At 41.3% G+C, this 20,000-nt stretch overlaps 1 protein-coding gene across 1 annotated transcript in view; it reads right to left on the reverse strand.

Moving 5' to 3' along the window:
• Positions 1 to 20,000, reverse strand: part of shank1 (SH3 and multiple ankyrin repeat domains 1) — a 129,786-nt gene that overhangs the window by 43,748 nt on the left and 66,038 nt on the right. Inside the window, exons 3-5 of the mRNA XM_058413909.1 lie at positions 13,072 to 13,275; positions 2,457 to 2,528; positions 2,147 to 2,255 (exon numbers count right to left, since the gene is read on the reverse strand). Of these exons, the coding sequence (XP_058269892.1) occupies positions 2,147 to 2,255; positions 2,457 to 2,528; positions 13,072 to 13,275 (385 nt within the window). The remainder of the gene's footprint in view (positions 1 to 2,146; positions 2,256 to 2,456; positions 2,529 to 13,071; positions 13,276 to 20,000) is intronic.

Genomic DNA, 20,000 nt, shown 5'->3' on the forward strand with positions numbered 1-20,000 from the left:
ACACACAAACACACACGCAAACACACAAACACACACGCAAACACACACGCAAACACGCAAACACACAAACACACACGCAAACACACAAACACACACACAAACACACGCAAACACACACACAAACACACAAACACACACGCAAACACACAAACACACACACAAACACACACGCAAACACGCAAACACACAAACACACACGCAAACACACACACAAACACACACACACACACAAACACACACACAAACACGCAAACACACAAACACACACACACAAACACACAAACAAACACACAAACACACACACAAACACACACACAAACACACACACAAACACGCAAACACACAAACACGCAAACACGCAAACACACACACACACAAACACACACACGCAAACACGCAAACACACAAACACACACGCAAACACACAAACACACACGCAAACACACACACAAACACACAAACACACACACAAACACACACACACACACGCAAACACACAAACACACACACTTACACTCACACAAACACACACACACAAACACACAAACACACACACAAACACACACACAAACACACACAAACACACACACTTACACTCACACAAACACACACACACACACACACAAACACACACTCACACACAGACACACACACACACACACGTACACTCACACAAACACACACAGACATACACACACACACAGACACACAGACATACACACACACACAGACACACAAACACACAGACATACACACACACACACATACACAGACACACACACTCACACATACTCACACACACAGACACACACACTCACACACACACAGACATACACACACACAGACACACAAACACACAGACATACACACATATACACACATACACAGACACACACACTCACACATATACACACATACACACATACACACAGATACACACACACACACTAACAGAGTTCAGTGTTTATTACAGAGATAAAAAGCAGGAAATCTTCTGAAGTCTAAAATAAACTCAGTCCTGTAACTTCCACTGAAATCTCTGTTACTGTTACTGATACAATGTCCATCATATTCTATATAAAGCTGTTCTCATGAACGTCCACTAGAGGGAGACAGAAACACGCCTCATACACACACCACAGTTACACCGTCACAAATCCTTCAACCAGCTCACAGCTTCACACACCTCACACTTCCTTTACACTGCACACTATTAATAAATCAGTTCATTAAACAAAAGTCATAAAACAGACTCAATAATATGTATATATTTATATACTATTTACAAATAATGTTCAGAAAAAAAACAACCAAAAGCAACATTTGCTAATATTCACTTAAACCAAATAACATCAAATGTTTAAACATTAAATAAAAAAAACAACTTCATGTTGTAGTATTTTAAAAACACAATTTTACATAAATATTGAATAAAATATTTATTAATTATTATTCTCATTATGGTTTTTTTTGTTTGTTTAGAAAATGTGACATTATATTTGTAGAAGCGTCTACATGTCTATCATTTCTGCAATATTTTTTTTAAATGATTGGTCAGTTTAGTTATATATATATAAGTGTATTATTAAAATATTAATGATTATATAATATTATTAATTATATAAGTGTGAATGAAGCGACTGAAGCTGTTATTGACAATTATTATTATTATTATTATTATTATTATTATTATTATTATTGGTCGCAGTAAAGAGCATCATGTGAGTTTTGAGAAACTGAAAACAGTAAAGCTTCCAGTAAAGTTCTGTGTAACTGAAAGTATTGGCACCTCTTTGCTTTTCTCAGACCTAAAACGAATCTGTTCGCAGCAGTCAGCAGTTTCATGTCACAGATTTTATTTTATTTTTTTCAAGCAAATCATTGCAGAAAGTTTCAGGTTCATCACGTGATCGTTGTCTTGTTGCTCAGTAACCCACTGCTTTGGCTGCTTTCACCTTCAAAGGGGGCGGAGCTTCATATTGCAGTGCCAAATAATTGCAAAATGAAGCAAGCAGACTGTTTATCTTTACCCTCAATATATATATATATATATATATATATATATATATATATATATATATATATATATGTGTGTGTGTGTGTGTGTGTGTGTATGAAGTGTGTGTTTATGAAGGTGACCTCTGACCTCCTGTTTCAGGGTCATGATAGTTGGGGTCGACCCCCTTGTCCAGGAGCTTAGCCACTTTGTCCACGCTGCTGGACTGGATGTACTCCATGAACTTTTTCAGACTGGCCTGCAGGGGGAGACAGAGACAACACAGCAGCGCTGAGAGGAACATGCAGTTCAGCTCAATGAAGCACCACACACACACACACACACACACTACCTAATGAGGCAATAGAGGAATTCACATATTCCATCTGGAATACAACCCCATACACACACACACACACAATTCAGTCCAATTAAAACAGAACAGCTCTCAGAGGAGTACCTTCGTGTGCAGCTTGGCAAGTTGCTTCTCATCGAGGTTGGTCTGCTTATACACTCGGGTTTTGTAGCGAAACTGAAAGAAATACAAAGAGTCAATTAGCAAAAATAAATAAATAAAAAATAAGACACGCAACACTACACACACACTACGACAACATGTTTTTATTTCATTATTACATCGTCTGCCGGTGTTCACAGGAAACTGATTACATTTTATCAAGAAGGGTTGAAGAGAAAAGGCATGGCTGGCAGAATCGAAATGATGCATCTGAATCACATGACTCGAGCCGACTCTGAATCAATTAACTCAGAATCGCCATCGTGTAGCTCATTTGACTCAAGAGAGGCTTTTAGTCATGTGACTCGAATGAGGAAGAATCAAAATGGTGTGATGCTCAGGCAGCATCTGAATAATTTTGAGCTTAGGAATCTGAATCATATGACCGGCAGGTTCTGAATCATTCATCTGACTCAGGCAGAATCTGAATCACATGATTCATGTTAATGTCTCACGTTTGTGATCATGTACATTATTGAAAGAATCAAATTGAATTTATTAGAGCAGAATCTGAATGAAGTGCATAATAGAATATGCACTTCATGTGACTCAGGCAGCAGAATCTGAATGATTTGACTCTTTTGTGAGTCTGAAAGAACTATAATCATGTGAATCAGAGAAGAATCTGAGTCTCTCAAATCAGCCTGTATCTGAATCATACGAGTCACTAAATCTGAACAGTTGCCTCCGACAGAATCAGAACTCTTTGACTGAAACTGAATCTGAATCATGTTATTTGTGTTGCACACAAAGGTGAATCTGAATCTGAATCACTGGGCCAGGTGATTTGGGCAAAATGTGAATCCTTAGATTAAAAATCTGAATCATTAGACTATGTATTTTGTGACTCTGAATCATGTGATTTGGACAGAATGTGAATCATTAGTCTAAGAATTACAATCATATCACACAAGTGACTCTGGATGCATCTGAATCATGTCTTTGAGCAGAATGTGAATCAGTAGACTAAAATAGAATCTGAACCATGTTATTTCGAATAATGTAAATCGTTTGGCTAAGAAAGAATCTGAATCATGTGACTCAGGATGAATCCAAATCATGTCACTCAAGTGACTCAGAATGTATCTGAATAATGTGATTCAAGCAGAATATGAATCGTTAGACTCAAATAGAATCTGAATCATGTGACTCAGGCTGAATCTGCATCATGTTTCTCAGGCTGATTCTGAACTGTATGACTCAGGCTGAATCTGAATCATGTGATTTGGAAGAATGTGAATCGTTTGGCTGAGAATGTATTTGAATAATGTGACTCAAACAGAATCTGTATCATGTGACTCTAACTGAATCTGAATGTTGTGGCTCAGGCTGAATCTGAATCATATGATTTGGAAGAATGTGAATCATTGGCCCAGAAGGTATCTGAAAAATTTGATTCAAACAGAATGTGAATCATTGGACTCAAATAGAATCTGGATCATCTGACTCAGGCTGAATCTGAATTATGTGACTCAGGCTGAATCTTGACTGTATGACTGAACCTGAATTTGAATCATGTGATTCAAGCAGAATTTGACTCATGCCAGTTGGGGAGAAAGTGAATCATTTGGTATGTTGCTGGTATCATTTCCTGATTTTGTAAGCTCTTGCCTTGTGTCTACATTTGTGAAGCTGGTAAGCATACAAGCAAAGCCCAGATGAACTAAAAGTATTGGCACCCTTTTCATTTTGTCCTTTGCACCTGACTTGGACATCTGACGTCCATGCTGAACGCAACAGTGTGGTGTGTAAGTTACAGCAGACACTCTGTACAATCACTCCATCCATCAGCAGCCGGAGGAGACATCAATAACGTCACTCTCTGCCTCAGCCTGAACGGAATGATGTAATAACTAATGATTCTTGATCATTGATCTTGATCAAGGATATGGCACTAAAGTCAGATGGGGAAAATATTCAGGATTTGATGGGTACCTGCAGATATTATTTGCAAAAGTATGGTTAATAACAACATGTGGCTCAGGCTGAGTCTGAATCCTGTGACTCAGGCTGAATCTGAATCATTAGAATCAAATAGAATCTGAATCATTAGACTCAAACAGAATCTGAACCATGTGACTCAGGCTGAATCTGATCCATGTCAATCTGGCTGAATCTGAATCATGTGACTCAGGCTGAATCTGAATCATGTGACTCAGGCTGAATCTGAATCATGTGACTTGGACAGAGTTTATGATATATTTAAAATAAAGTGATGTGATTTTAATGACATTCATGGTAAACGTTTATATTTTTGTTAATATCATAATTCATATCCTGGGGCTTTTGTGACCTAAACTCACACAGCTTTGTGTTCCATCACACACACTGAGAAGGATTTTCCGAAGTCAACAAGGACATCGGTCAGATAAGGCGAGTAAAAAGAGAATTCAATTCCCTCTGAGAGATAAAGTGAAATCAGCAGAGAGACGTCGCTTGGCTGAGGACTTTCATCTGACATCCAATTCATTATCTAATCAAATCTATTATCATTTCTAATTTAACTGAATTAAATAATTGAATCGACTCTTTTAATCTAATCTAATTCTGCAAGAATCTTAGAAACCAAACTCTGGCTTTTTCCTGTGTTTTAAATTGAGCGTGGAGGCTTTATGAATTTGTCAATATTTGTTTATTTCCCGAAGTCATGACTCACCTTAATGCAGAACTGAGAAATCACCACGGCAACAAACGATGTGAGGAAGAAGTGATATAATAAACCACATACACACCATCTCAATCACACACATTACACTCTATACACACACCCTACACCCTATACCCTGCACACTACACACTATAACATACACCATACACCCTATACCCTACACCCTATACCCTGCACACTACACACTATATCATACACCCTACACCCTATACCCTGCACACTACACACTATATCATACACCCTACACCCTATACCCTGCACACTACACACTATATCATACACCCTATACCCTGCACACTACACACTATATCATACACCCTACACCCTATACCCTGCACACTACACACTATAACATACACCATACACCCTATACCCTACACCCTATACCCTGCACGCTACACACTATATCATACACCCTATACCCTATACCCTGCACACTACACACTATATCATACACCCTACACCCTATACCCTGCACACTACACACTATAACATACACCATACACCCTATACCCTACACCCTATACCCTGCACACTACACACTATATCATACACCCTATACCCTATACCCTGCACACTACACACTATATCATACATCCTATACCCTATACCCTGCACACTACACACTATATCATACACCCTACACCCTATACCCTGCACACTACACACTATAACATACACCATACACCCTATACCCTACACCCTATACCCTGCACACTACACACTATATCATACACCCTATACCCTATACCCTGCACACTACACACTATAACATACACCATACACCCTATACCCTACACCCTATACCCTGCACACTACACACTATATCATACACCCTACACCCTATACCCTGCACACTACACACTATAACATACACCATACACCCTATACCCTACACCCTATACCCTGCACACTACACACTATATCATACACCCTATACCCTATACCCTGCACACTACACACTATATCATACACCCTACACCCTATACCCTGCACACTACACACTATATCATACACCCTACACCCTATACCCTGCACACTACACACTATATCATACACCATACACCCTATACCCTATACCCTGCACACTACACACTATAACATACACCATACACCCTATACCCTACACCCTATACCCTGCACACTACACACTATATCATACACCATACACCCTATACCCTGCACACTACACACTATATCATACACCATACACCCTATACCCTATACCCTGCACACTACACACTATAACATACACCATACACCCTATACCCTACACCCTATACCCTGCACACTACACACTATATCATACACCCTACACCCTATACCCTGCACACTACACACTATATCATACACCCTATACCCTATACCCTGCACACTACACACTATAACATACACCATACACCCTATACCCTGCACACTACACACTATATCATACACCATACACCCTATACCCTACACCCTATACCCTGCACACTACACACTATATCATACACCATACACCCTATACCCTGCACACTACACACTATATCATACACCCTACACCCTATACCCTGCACACTACACACCATAACATACACCCTACACCCTATACCCTGCACACTACACACTATAACATACACCATACACCCTATACCATACACCCTATACCCTGCACACTACACACTATATCATACACCATACACCCTATACCCTGCACACTACACACTATATCATACACCATACACCCTATACCCTGCACACTACACACTATATCATACACCCTACACCCTATACCCTGCACACTACACACTATATCATACACCCTATACCCTATACCCTGCACACTACACACTATATCATACACCCTATACCCTATACCCTGCACACTACACACTATAACATACACCATACACCCTATACCCTACACCCTATACCCTGCACACTACACACTATATCATACACCCTATACCCTGCACACTACACACTATAACATACACCATACACCCTATACCCTGCACACTACACACTATACCCTACACCATATACCCTACACCATACACCCTATACCCTACACCATACACCCTATACCCTACACCATACACCATACTCCCTACACCATACACCCTATACCCTACACCATACACCATATACCCTATACCCTACACCATACACCCTATACCATACACCATACACCCTATACCCTACACCATACACCCTATACCCTACACCCTATACCCTACACCATACACCCTATACCTCTGCACACTACACACACTATATCATACACCCTACACCCTATACCTCTGCACACTACACACCATAACATACACCCTACACCCTATACCCTGCACACTACACACTATAACATACACCATACACCCTATTCCCTACACCCTATACCCTCCACACTACACACTATATCATACACCCTATACCCTGCACACTACACACTATAACATACACCATACACCCTATACCCTGCACACTACACACTATAACATACACCATACACCCTATACCCTACACCCTATACCCTGCACACTACACACTATATCATACACCCTATACCCTATACCCTGCACACTACACACTATAACATACACCATACACCCTATACCCTGCACACTACACACCATAACATACACCATACACCCTATACCCTGCACACTACACACTATATCATACACCCTATACCCTGCACACTACACACTATAACATACACCATACACCCTATACCCTGCACACTACACACTATATCATACACCCTACACCCTATACCCTGCACACTACACACCATAACATACACCATACACCCTATACCCTGCACACTACACACTATATCATACACCATACACCCTATACCCTGCACACTACACACTATAACATACACCCTATACCCTATACCCTGCACACTACACACTATAACATACACCATACACCCTATACCCTACACCCTATACCCTGCACACTACACACTATATCATACACCCTACACCCTATACCCTGCACACTACACACTATATCATACACCCTACACCCTATACCCTGCACACTACACACCATAACATACACCCTACACCCTATACCCTGCACACTACACACTATAACATACACCATACACCCTATACCCTACACCCTACACCCTATACCCTGCACACTACACACTATATCATACACCCTATACCCTGCACACTACACACTATAACATACACCATACACCCTATACCCTACACACTACACACTATAACATACACCATACACCCTATACCCTGCACACTACACACTATATCATACACCCTATACCCTGCACACTACACACTATAACATACACCATACACCCTATACCCTGCACACTACACACTATATCATACACCCTATACCCTATACCCTATACCCTACACCCTATACCCTGCACACTACACACTATATCATACACCATACACCCTATACCCTGCACACTACACACTATATCATACACCATACACCCTATACCCTGCACACTACACACTATAACATACACCATACACCCTATACCCTACAACCCTGCACACTACACACACAATATCATACACCCTACACCCTATACCCTGCACACTACACACTATATCATACACCCTACACCCTATACCCTGCACACTACACACCATAACATACACCCTACACCCTATACCCTGCACACTACACACTATAACATACACCATACACCCTATACCCTGCACACTACACACTATATCATACACCCTATACCCTATACCCTGCACACTACACACTATAACATACACCATACACCCTATACCCTACACACTACACACTATTTCATACACCATACACCCTATACCCTGCACACTACACACTATATCATACACCCTATACCCTATACCCTACACCCTATACCCTGCACACTACACACTATATCATACACCATACACCCTATACCCTGCACACTACACACTACATCATACACCATACACCCTATACCCTGCACACTACACACTATAACATACACCATACACCCTATACCCTACACCCTATACCCTGCACACTACACACTATATCATACACCCTACACCCTATACCCTGCACACTACACACTATATCATACACCCTACACCCTATACCCTGCACACTACACACCATAACATACACCCTACACCCTATACCCTGCACACTACACACTATAACATACACCATACACCCTATACCCTACACCCTATACCCTGCACACTACACACTATATCATACACCCTATACCCTATACCCTGCACACTACACACTATAATATACACCATACACCCTATACCCTGCACACTACACACTATAACATACACCATACACCCTATACCCTACACCCTATACCCTGCACACTACACACTATATCATACACCCTATACCCTATACCCTGCACACTACACACTATAACATACACCATACACCCTATACCCTACACACTACACACTATAACATACACCATACACCCTATACCCTGCACACTACACACTATATCATACACCCTATACCCTGCACACTACACACTATAACATACACCATACACCCTATACCCTGCACACTACACACTATATCATACACCCTACACCCTATACCCTGCACACTACACACCATAACATACACCATACACCCTATACCCTGCACACTACACACTATATCATACACCATACACCCTATACCCTGCACACTACACACTATAACATACACCCTATACCCTATACCCTGCACACTACACACTATAACATACACCATACACCCTATACCCTACACCCTATACCCTGCACACTACACACTATATCATACACCCTACACCCTATACCCTGCACACTACACACTATATCATACACCCTACAACCCTATACCCTGCACACTACACACCATAACATACACCCTACACCCTATACTCCTGCACACTACACACTATAACATACACCATACACCCTATACCCTACACCATACACCCTATACCCTGCACACTACACACTATATCATACACCCTATACTCCTGCACACTACACACTATAACATACACCATACACCCTATACCCTACACACTACACACTATAACATACACCATACACCCTATACCCTGCACACTACACACTATATCATACACCCTATACCCTGCACACTACACACTATAACATACACCATACACCCTATACCCTGCACACTACACACTATATCATACACCCTATACCCTATACCCTACACCCTATACCCTGCACACTACACACTATATCATACACCATACACCCTATACCCTGCACACTACACACTATATCATACACCATACACCCTATACCCTGCACACTACACACTATAACATACACCATACACCCTATACCCTACACCCTGCACACTACACACTATATCATACACCCTACACCCTATACCCTGCACACTACACACTATATCATACACCCTACACCCTATACCCTGCACACTACACACCATAACATACACCCTACACCCTATACCCTGCACACTACACACTATAACATACACCATACACCCTATACCCTGCACACTACACACTATATCATACACCCTATACCCTATACCCTGCACACTACACACTATAACATACACCATACACCCTATACCCTACACACTACACACTATTTCATACACCATACACCCTATACCCTGCACACTACACACTATAACATACACCATACACCCTATACCCTACACCCTATACCCTGCACACTACACACTATATCATACACCCTATACCCTATACCCTGCACACTACACACTATAACATACACCATACACCCTATACCCTACACACTGCACACTATAACATACACCATACACCCTATACCCTGCACACTACACACTATATCATACACCCTATACCCTGCACACTACACACTATAACATACACCATACACCCTATACCCTGCACACTACACACTATATCATACACCCTATACCCTACACCCTATACCCTGCACACTACACACTATATCATACACCATACACCCTATACCCTGCACACTACACACTATATCATACACCATACACCCTATACCCTGCACACTACACACTATAACATACACCATACACCCTATACCCTACACCCTATACCCTGCACACTACACACTATATCATACACCATACACCCTATACCCTGCACACTACACACTATATCATACACCTTACAGCATACACCCTATACCCGGTACACTACACACTATATCATACACCCTACACCGTATACCCTGCACCCTACACCCTATACCCTGCACACTACACACTATATCATACACCATACACCCTATACCCTGCACACTACACACTATATCATACACCATACACCCTATACCCTGCACACTACACTCTATAACATACACCATACACCCTATACCCTGCACCCTACACCCTATACCCGGTACACTACACACTATATCATACACCCTACACCCTATACCCTGCACACTACACACTATATCATACACCCTACACCCTATACCCTGCACACTACACACTATATCATACACCCTACACCCTATACCATGCACACTACACACTATATCATACACCCTACACCCTATACCCTGCACACTACACACTATATCATACACCCTACACCCTATACCATACACACTACACACTATATCATACACCCTATACCCTGCACACTACACACTATATCATACACCTTATACCATACACCCTATACCATGCACACTAGACACTATATCATACACCCTACACCCTATACTATGCACACTACACACTATATCATACACCCTATACCATGCACACTACACACTACATCATACACCCTACACCCTATACCCTGCACACTACACACTATAACATACACCATACACCCTATACCCTACACCCTATACCCTGCACACTACAACATACACCAAACACCCTATACCCTACACCCTATACCTTGCACACTACACACTATAACATACACCATACACCCTATACCCTGCACACTACACACTATATCATACACCCTACACCCTATACCCTACACACTGCACACTATATCATACACCCTATACCCTATACCCTGCACACTACACACTATAACATACACCATACACCCTATACCCTGCACCCTATACCCTGCACACTACAACATACACCAAACACCCTATACCCTACACCCTATACCCTGCACACTACACACTATATCATACACCCTACACCCTATACCCTACACACTACACACTATAACATACACCATACACCCTATACCCTACACACTACACACTATATCATACACCCTACACCCTACACCTTGCACACTACACACTATAATATACACCACACACCGTATACCCTACACCTTATACCATGCACACTACACACTATCATGCACCATACACCCTATACCCTACACACTATATCATGCACCATACACCCTATACCATACACACTACACACCATATACCATACACACTACACAATACTAACTCACTAAACCATACACCCTATACCCTACACACTACACACTATAACATACACCATACACCCTATACCCTGCACACTACACACTATATCATACACCCTACACCCTACACCTTGCACACTACACACTATAATATACACCACACACCGTATACCCTACACCCTATACCATGCACACTACACACTATCATGCACCATACACCCTATACCCTACACACTACACACTATATCATGCACCATACACACATACACCCTATACCATACACACTACACACCATATACCATACACACTACACAATACTAACTCACTAAACCATACATCCTACACCCTACACACTAAACCCTATACCCTGCACACTACACCTTATACCATACACACTACGCTTACTCACTCACTATACCTCACATCCTACACACTACACACTATACATTATGCCATATCTCCATTCCAGTCAGTGCTACCTCCAGGTAAGGCACTCCTTTCTCGAAGGATTGTGGGTAATCTCGGAGTGGCCTCTCCTCCTCCAGGAACTTGGCATCGTGTCCGTCCGTAGCTGGCTGGAAAAGACCGTAGTTCAGGACGTCTCTCAGAGACTCGGTGAGACTACACAACACCTGCTGCTTCGCTTTCCACACCGTCGCCTCAGGGTTAAAGCGCAAACACTTCTGCAGAGAGACAGGAGAGAGAGAGAGAGAGAGAGAGACAGGAGAGAGAGGAGAGAGAGAGAGAGAGAGAGAGAGGAGAGAGAGAGAGAGAGAGAGACGGGGGGGGGGGGTAAGCCAATGTGTTATTTGCATAAATTTACATACTGTAACTTGATTGACTCTTGCATGTTATGATGCAACAACCGTATCATGTTTTCATCTCTAATTCAGTTTCCTCTGAGATTTTTGCCTCTTTTTAAAGAAAAAAACACTGCAGTGATCTTTTTTTTTAAAGACTCCACATCCATGTGTCTCTTCTACCTACAGATACAGAGTGTGAAAACATGTGTCCCTTTATTTCAGATAATAAAAACCAACAACATTTAATGGAAGTTTGGATCTAATGAACGTTAAATCATCGTATTTATTAAAAAAAAAGAAATTTAATAAACAAAACTCATATTTATGTATTAGGTTGTTTTGTTTGGATGTTTGTTTGATAGATTTGATTTTTAATCATTTTTAAATCACTCTATAATCAAATTGTTGACTCTTTTTTTTGTCTTGTTATTATTTTTACTTCATTTTCATTTTTCTTTGCTCATGTCTTGGAGTCTTTTCCATTCCAATCTTATTTTTTATAACTCTCCTAAATCATGTTCATCTTTTAATCTCTGCTGTTTTCCAGATTTCTGCTTAGTTCTAACTCCCGAACACCACAGCATGATTTTTATCAGAAAAGACCAGGAAATGTAGATGTTTAGCTCAAACACGGATTTTTAATATTTCTGTCAAACTCTATGAATAATGCAGCAGGCGGCCGGCTCGGGACGGATGATGGGATTAAGGGAATCTCGGGAGCTTCGTGGACGGCCGAGGCTTTATCAGAGACTGTGTACGGAACCGGAGTTCTGCAGATCCACACACAGCTGGATGAGAATTAGAGATGTGTGTGAGTCGAAACGGCGAGTGTGTGTGTTGTCCGAAACGTGCTGGGAAAACATCTTCACAGTATGGAGCATGTTTCTCACCTTCGGCTCCAATAGAGTGGTGATGGTGTTGAGGAAAACCTGGATCTGAGTTAAAAAATTAAACTGTTCCTGAAAAATTACAATGTTGAGAGTTCTACTGAATGTCACTGTATATGTCTGTATCCACACACACACACACACACACAGGCAAGTAAATGTATGCATAACCATGCATAAATGCATATATGAGTGTGTGTGTGTGTGTGTGTGTGTGTGTGTGTGTGTGTGTGTGTGTGTGTGTGTGTTTTGGGGGGGTGGGGTTGGGCACCCTGCGGCTCTGCATGTGTGCAGTACAAAGACACATTTTTTGCACAGCCAACCTGCATTGTCATGGCAACCAACTCATTAGAAAAGCAAGCTGCTGGTTGTCATGGAAACATCCCAGTCCCTAGGAGATGGTATATATAGTGTGTGTGTCTGTGTGTGTGTGTGTCTGTGTGTGTGTGTCTGTGTGTGTGTGTCTGTGCAATTGCACACGCATATATGCAAATTTGCATATATGTGTGTGTGTATGTGTGTCACTCACACACACACTCACACACACACACACACACACACACAGTGATTAGAGCTATAGAGGCTGAGTGTGTATCTTGTGATGGTACACACTGCTACACAGTGGAGTGTAACAGTGTGTAATTAACAGAGTTCTGCAGAGAACCGAGCTGATGTTCTCACTGTTCCACTCAAACTCATCACAGAACAATCCCACACACAGGATTCATATCATTCATCTCTCCATCCATCATCTCTCCATCCATCATCTCTCCATCCATCATCTCTCCAACATCATCTCCCCATCCATCATCTCTCCATCCATCATCTCTTCACACATCATCTCTCCAACATCATCTCTCCATCCATCATCTCTCCATCCATCATCTCTCCAACATCATCTCTCCATCCATCATCTCTCCATCCATCATCTCTCCATCCATCATCTCTCCATCCATCATCTCTTCACACATCATCTCTCCAACATCATCTCTCCATCCATCATCTCTCCATCCATCATCTCTTCACACATCATCTCTCCAACATCATCTCTCCATCCATCATCTCTCCATCCATCATCTCTCCAACATCATCTCTCCATCCATCATCTCTCCAACATCATCTCCCCATCCATCATCTCTCCATCCATCATCTCTTCACACATCATCTCTCCAACATCATCTCTCCATCCATCATCTCTCCATCCATCATCTCTCCAACATCATCTCTCCATCCATCATCTCTCCATCCATCATCTCTCCATCCATCATCTCTCCATCCATCATCTCTTCACACATCATCTCTCCAACATCATCTCTCCATCCATCATCTCTCCATCCATCATCTCTTCACACATCATCTCTCCAACATCATCTCTCCATCCATCATCTCTCCATCCATCATCTCTCCATCCATCATCTCTTCACACATCATCTCTCCAACATCATCTCTCCATCCATCATCTCTCCATCCATCATCTCTCCAACATCATCTCTCCATCCATCATCTCTCCATCCATCATCTCTCCATCATCTCTCCATCCATGATCTCTGCATCATCTCTCCATCATCTCTCCACCCATCATCTCTCCATCATCTCTCCATCATCTCTCCATCCATCATCTCTCCAACATCATCTCTCGATCCATCATCTGTCCATCCATCATCTCTCCATCCATCATCTCTCCATCATCTCTCCATCATCTCTCCATCCATCATCTCTCCAACATCATCTCTCCATCCATCATCTCTCCATCCATCATCTCTCCATCCATCATCTCTCCATCATCTCTCCAACATCATCTCTCCATCCATCATCTCTCCACACATCATCTCTCCACACATCATCTCTCCATCCATCATCTCTCCACACATCATCTCTCCATCCATCATCTCTCCATCCATCATCTTTTCATCCATCATCTCTCCACACATCATCTCTCCATCCATCATCTCTCCATCCATCATCTCTCTACCCATCATCTCTCCATCCATCATCTCTCCATCCATCATCTCTCCATCCATCATCTCTCCATCCATCATCTCTCCACACATCATCTCTCCATCCATCATCTCTCCATCCATCATCTCTCTACCCATCATCTCTCCATCCATCATCTCTCCATCCATCATCTCTCCATCCATCATCTCTCTACCCATCATCTCTCCATCCATCATCTCTCCATCCATCATCTCTCCATCATCTCTCCAACATCATCTCTCCATCCATCATCTCTCCACACATCATCTCTCCATCCATCATCTCTCCATCCATCATCTCTCCACACATCATCTCTCCATCCATCATCTCTCCATCCATCATCTTTTCATCCATCATCTCTCCACACATCATCTCTCCATCCATCATCTCTCCACCCATCATCTCTCCACACATCATCTCTCCATCCATCATCTTTTCATCCATCATCTCTCCACACATCATCTCTCCATCCATCATCTCTCCAACATCATCTCTCCATCTGTCATCTCTCCACTGATAATCTCTCCATATATCATCTCTCCATCATCTCTCCACACATCATCTCTCTATCCATCACCTTTCCATCATCATTTCTTCACCCATCATCTCTCCATCCATCATCTCTTCATCATCATCTTACTATCCATCCTCTCTCCTTCCATCATATCTCCATCTCTCCACACACCATCTCTCCATCATTTCTCCATCCCTTTCTCCATCTATCATCTCCTTGCCCATCATATCTTTATCATTTTTCCATCCCTCCATCGATCATCCCATGATTTATCATCACTCCATCCATCATCCTTCTGCCCTTATATCTACCATGTATCCATCCATCTGAGTCTTCATCTATCCATCTATCTTCTATTTTTAACTTAATTTTTCATCTCTGCATCCATCTGAACTCTGTCCATTATCTCTCTCCATCCTTTCCCATTCATTCAATCATCCATCCACCCATACATCTGTTCATCATCCCTTCATCCATCCTCTCATGTCCCCATCCCTCCAGCTTTTATTACCCAATTCATTCATCTCTTCATCTCTATTCATCTGGCCATCTTTTTCTCTTACCTTTCTCTAGCCTTCCACATCTCCACCCATCTGTCCCAGTATCTCTCTCTCTCTGTCTCTGTCTCTGTCTCTGTCTCTCTCTCTCTCTCTCTCTCTCTCTCTCTCAATCCAATCCTTTTTTCTCTCTCCTTTTTCAGCGTACTCATTTCTCATTACACTTCATAAGCATCATTTTTCTCTCCTATCTGCCTTGCCATCTCTCATTCCACCCAATCTCTCTCTCTCTCTCTCTCTCTCAGGTCCTTTTCTTCAGGACATGTGCAGGGGGATTTAGAAAGTGTTTAATGAGTTCTGCAGGGAAATAACCTTCTCTAGCTTTTTCTCCCTCTTTCTTTCCTGCTCTCTTGTTTCTGCATCCCTCCTTTTTTCCACTTTTCCTCCTTTCTGTGTATTCATAAAGCAGACATTCTTTTGCTTTTTGGCCTGTTTCGTTGTTTTCTCAGCAGCCGTTAAAACTCACATTCACACACAGGTTGGGTTATATTCGTTCTCCTGCTGTTGTCTCGGCACTCGTTCCTCTTCCTCCTCCTCCTCCTCCTCATTATCTCTCCATCCCAACCTACACCATTTCATTGATTTACCTAAAATCTACAGCGCTCTCTTTCTCTCTTCAGTCCTTCTTTCTTCCCTCTTGTAGGTAGTATTTATTATAGCTCAGTAATAATACGTTATTACCACTGATATACCACACTCACACTTTACAGAACAAATGGAGGACAAATGGAAAAAATGAAGAGATCACATACAGAGTTTCAAATAAATCCCACTCTCAGTGTTTATAATGATTTATAATCCCACTCTCAGTGTTTATAATGATTTATAATCCCACTCTCAGTGTTTATAATGATTTATAATCCCACTCTCAGTGTTCACACTCAATATAAATACGTCTTTTCCAGAACAACCCAGGAGTTTGTTTGTTTGTTTGTTTGTTGTTCTGGTTATAAAACCAAAATAATCCTAGGCTATGAATATTAAATCTAGGGAAGAGGCAGAGAGTACCTCAGAACACAATGCTACCACCACCACCACCTCGCTTCCCCACAGGAACAGTGTTCTCAGAGTGATGAAGGTTTCGTTTACAGCCTCCTCTGACCACAGAACCTTTTTCTACATATTTACTGAATCTTTCATATGGCTATTATGAAACTCTAAACAGGACTGGACACAGCTCATCACTCTGCTCTGCTTTGTGGAGTGTTCTATCTGTGGTTTATTCTCCGAGTGGCTAAAGAGGGGATGAAGGGATTAGTCAGAGAAGCAACCAAAAGGCCAAGGATGAACTCTGCAGGACTGAGTGGGAAAAAAAGATAGGAAATAATTAAGGGAAAAAATGATGCTGCCTTAACATCTGCCCCAAATACGCAGCAGGGATGAGTTTAACGTGTGAACCTAAATCTGCAGCCTACATAGGGCACTTCACTTTAATTAGTGTGTGATGATAATGTTTATAGCACTACTCTATAACCGAGACCTGATCAGAGTGATTAACGGGGCGGGTCAGGGTTGTTTGTGTGTGTGTGTGTGTTCACATGAGTGTTTGTGGTGTTATGACAGCGAGGTGTGTGTGTCTGTAGTGTGTGTTTGTGAGGGTGTGTTCATGAGGCCCTGGATGCTGCCTGCAGGCTCGGCAGGTTTGGTGCACCACTCGTCTCTCCCCGATCTCATTAAACTGCAATTACGCAGCAATTACAGCTGATCAAGGCCAAATGAGCTGCGATGAAGAACAGGCCCGAAGTGGCGGGATTATTCACATACCAAACTCTGACAAAAAGACAACAAGAGAAAAGACGAGGGTGTGTGAGAGATGTGAGGAATAAAGTCTTTCATCGTTAACGGAACATAATTTACAGCTTTATCAGTGAGAGGAGTTTAAATAAAAGATTACATAACAGCTTTTGGTTTTGGAGGATTGCTTTTTTTTGCTTTCCAAATGATTTATTAATCTATTTATGTTGATTTTTATTTTATTTATTATTTAGAGTCTAATTCAAAGAAAATTTATTTATTTATTCATTTATTTATAGGAAAATAAAATATTTACACACTTTTTCATTTTATTATTATTTATTATTTTAAATTTTTACTTTATTTCTTTTTACAAAAATTTTATTTCAATAATAAAACTTTTTTTAACAATAAAAGTGCAATAAATCTGTTTTGTTTCTAAACTGGACAAGTGTCCATCACAAATATCTTAATTTTGTTATTCAGAAAAATAATGAGATTTTCTTCCACAGTGTACACTCTGCTCTATAACGTATCTCTAACAATACATGGATTAAATAATAGATTTAACAAAGGAAACTGTCTAACAGTGAAGTTTTCTACAGATGTTTATTATTTAATATTGAATTGATTATTAAGATAGAAGGAGGAACGGTCAGAGGGTGAAGCTGAAGTTTTTCTGCCACCTTCAGGACAGATAAATTTACACCATGACTTTTATTTTGTCTTCACAAGAAAGATAAAGGATCAGCTGGTGAGGGGAGAAGCGTTTATAGCTGCTATAATGTAAGTAATTTTCTTTTTCAGATGTTAAATAACATGAAAGATATTCAGTCAGTAAAACTTATAGAACACGCTACCGAGAAGCAGATAAGACGGACAGATGGACGGAAAGACAGACAGACGGACAGGACAGAGAGACAGTGTATTAAATGA

Source organism: Hemibagrus wyckioides, linkage group LG02 (assembly GCF_019097595.1).
Source record: "Hemibagrus wyckioides isolate EC202008001 linkage group LG02, SWU_Hwy_1.0, whole genome shotgun sequence".
NCBI lineage: Eukaryota > Metazoa > Chordata > Actinopteri > Siluriformes > Bagridae > Hemibagrus > Hemibagrus wyckioides.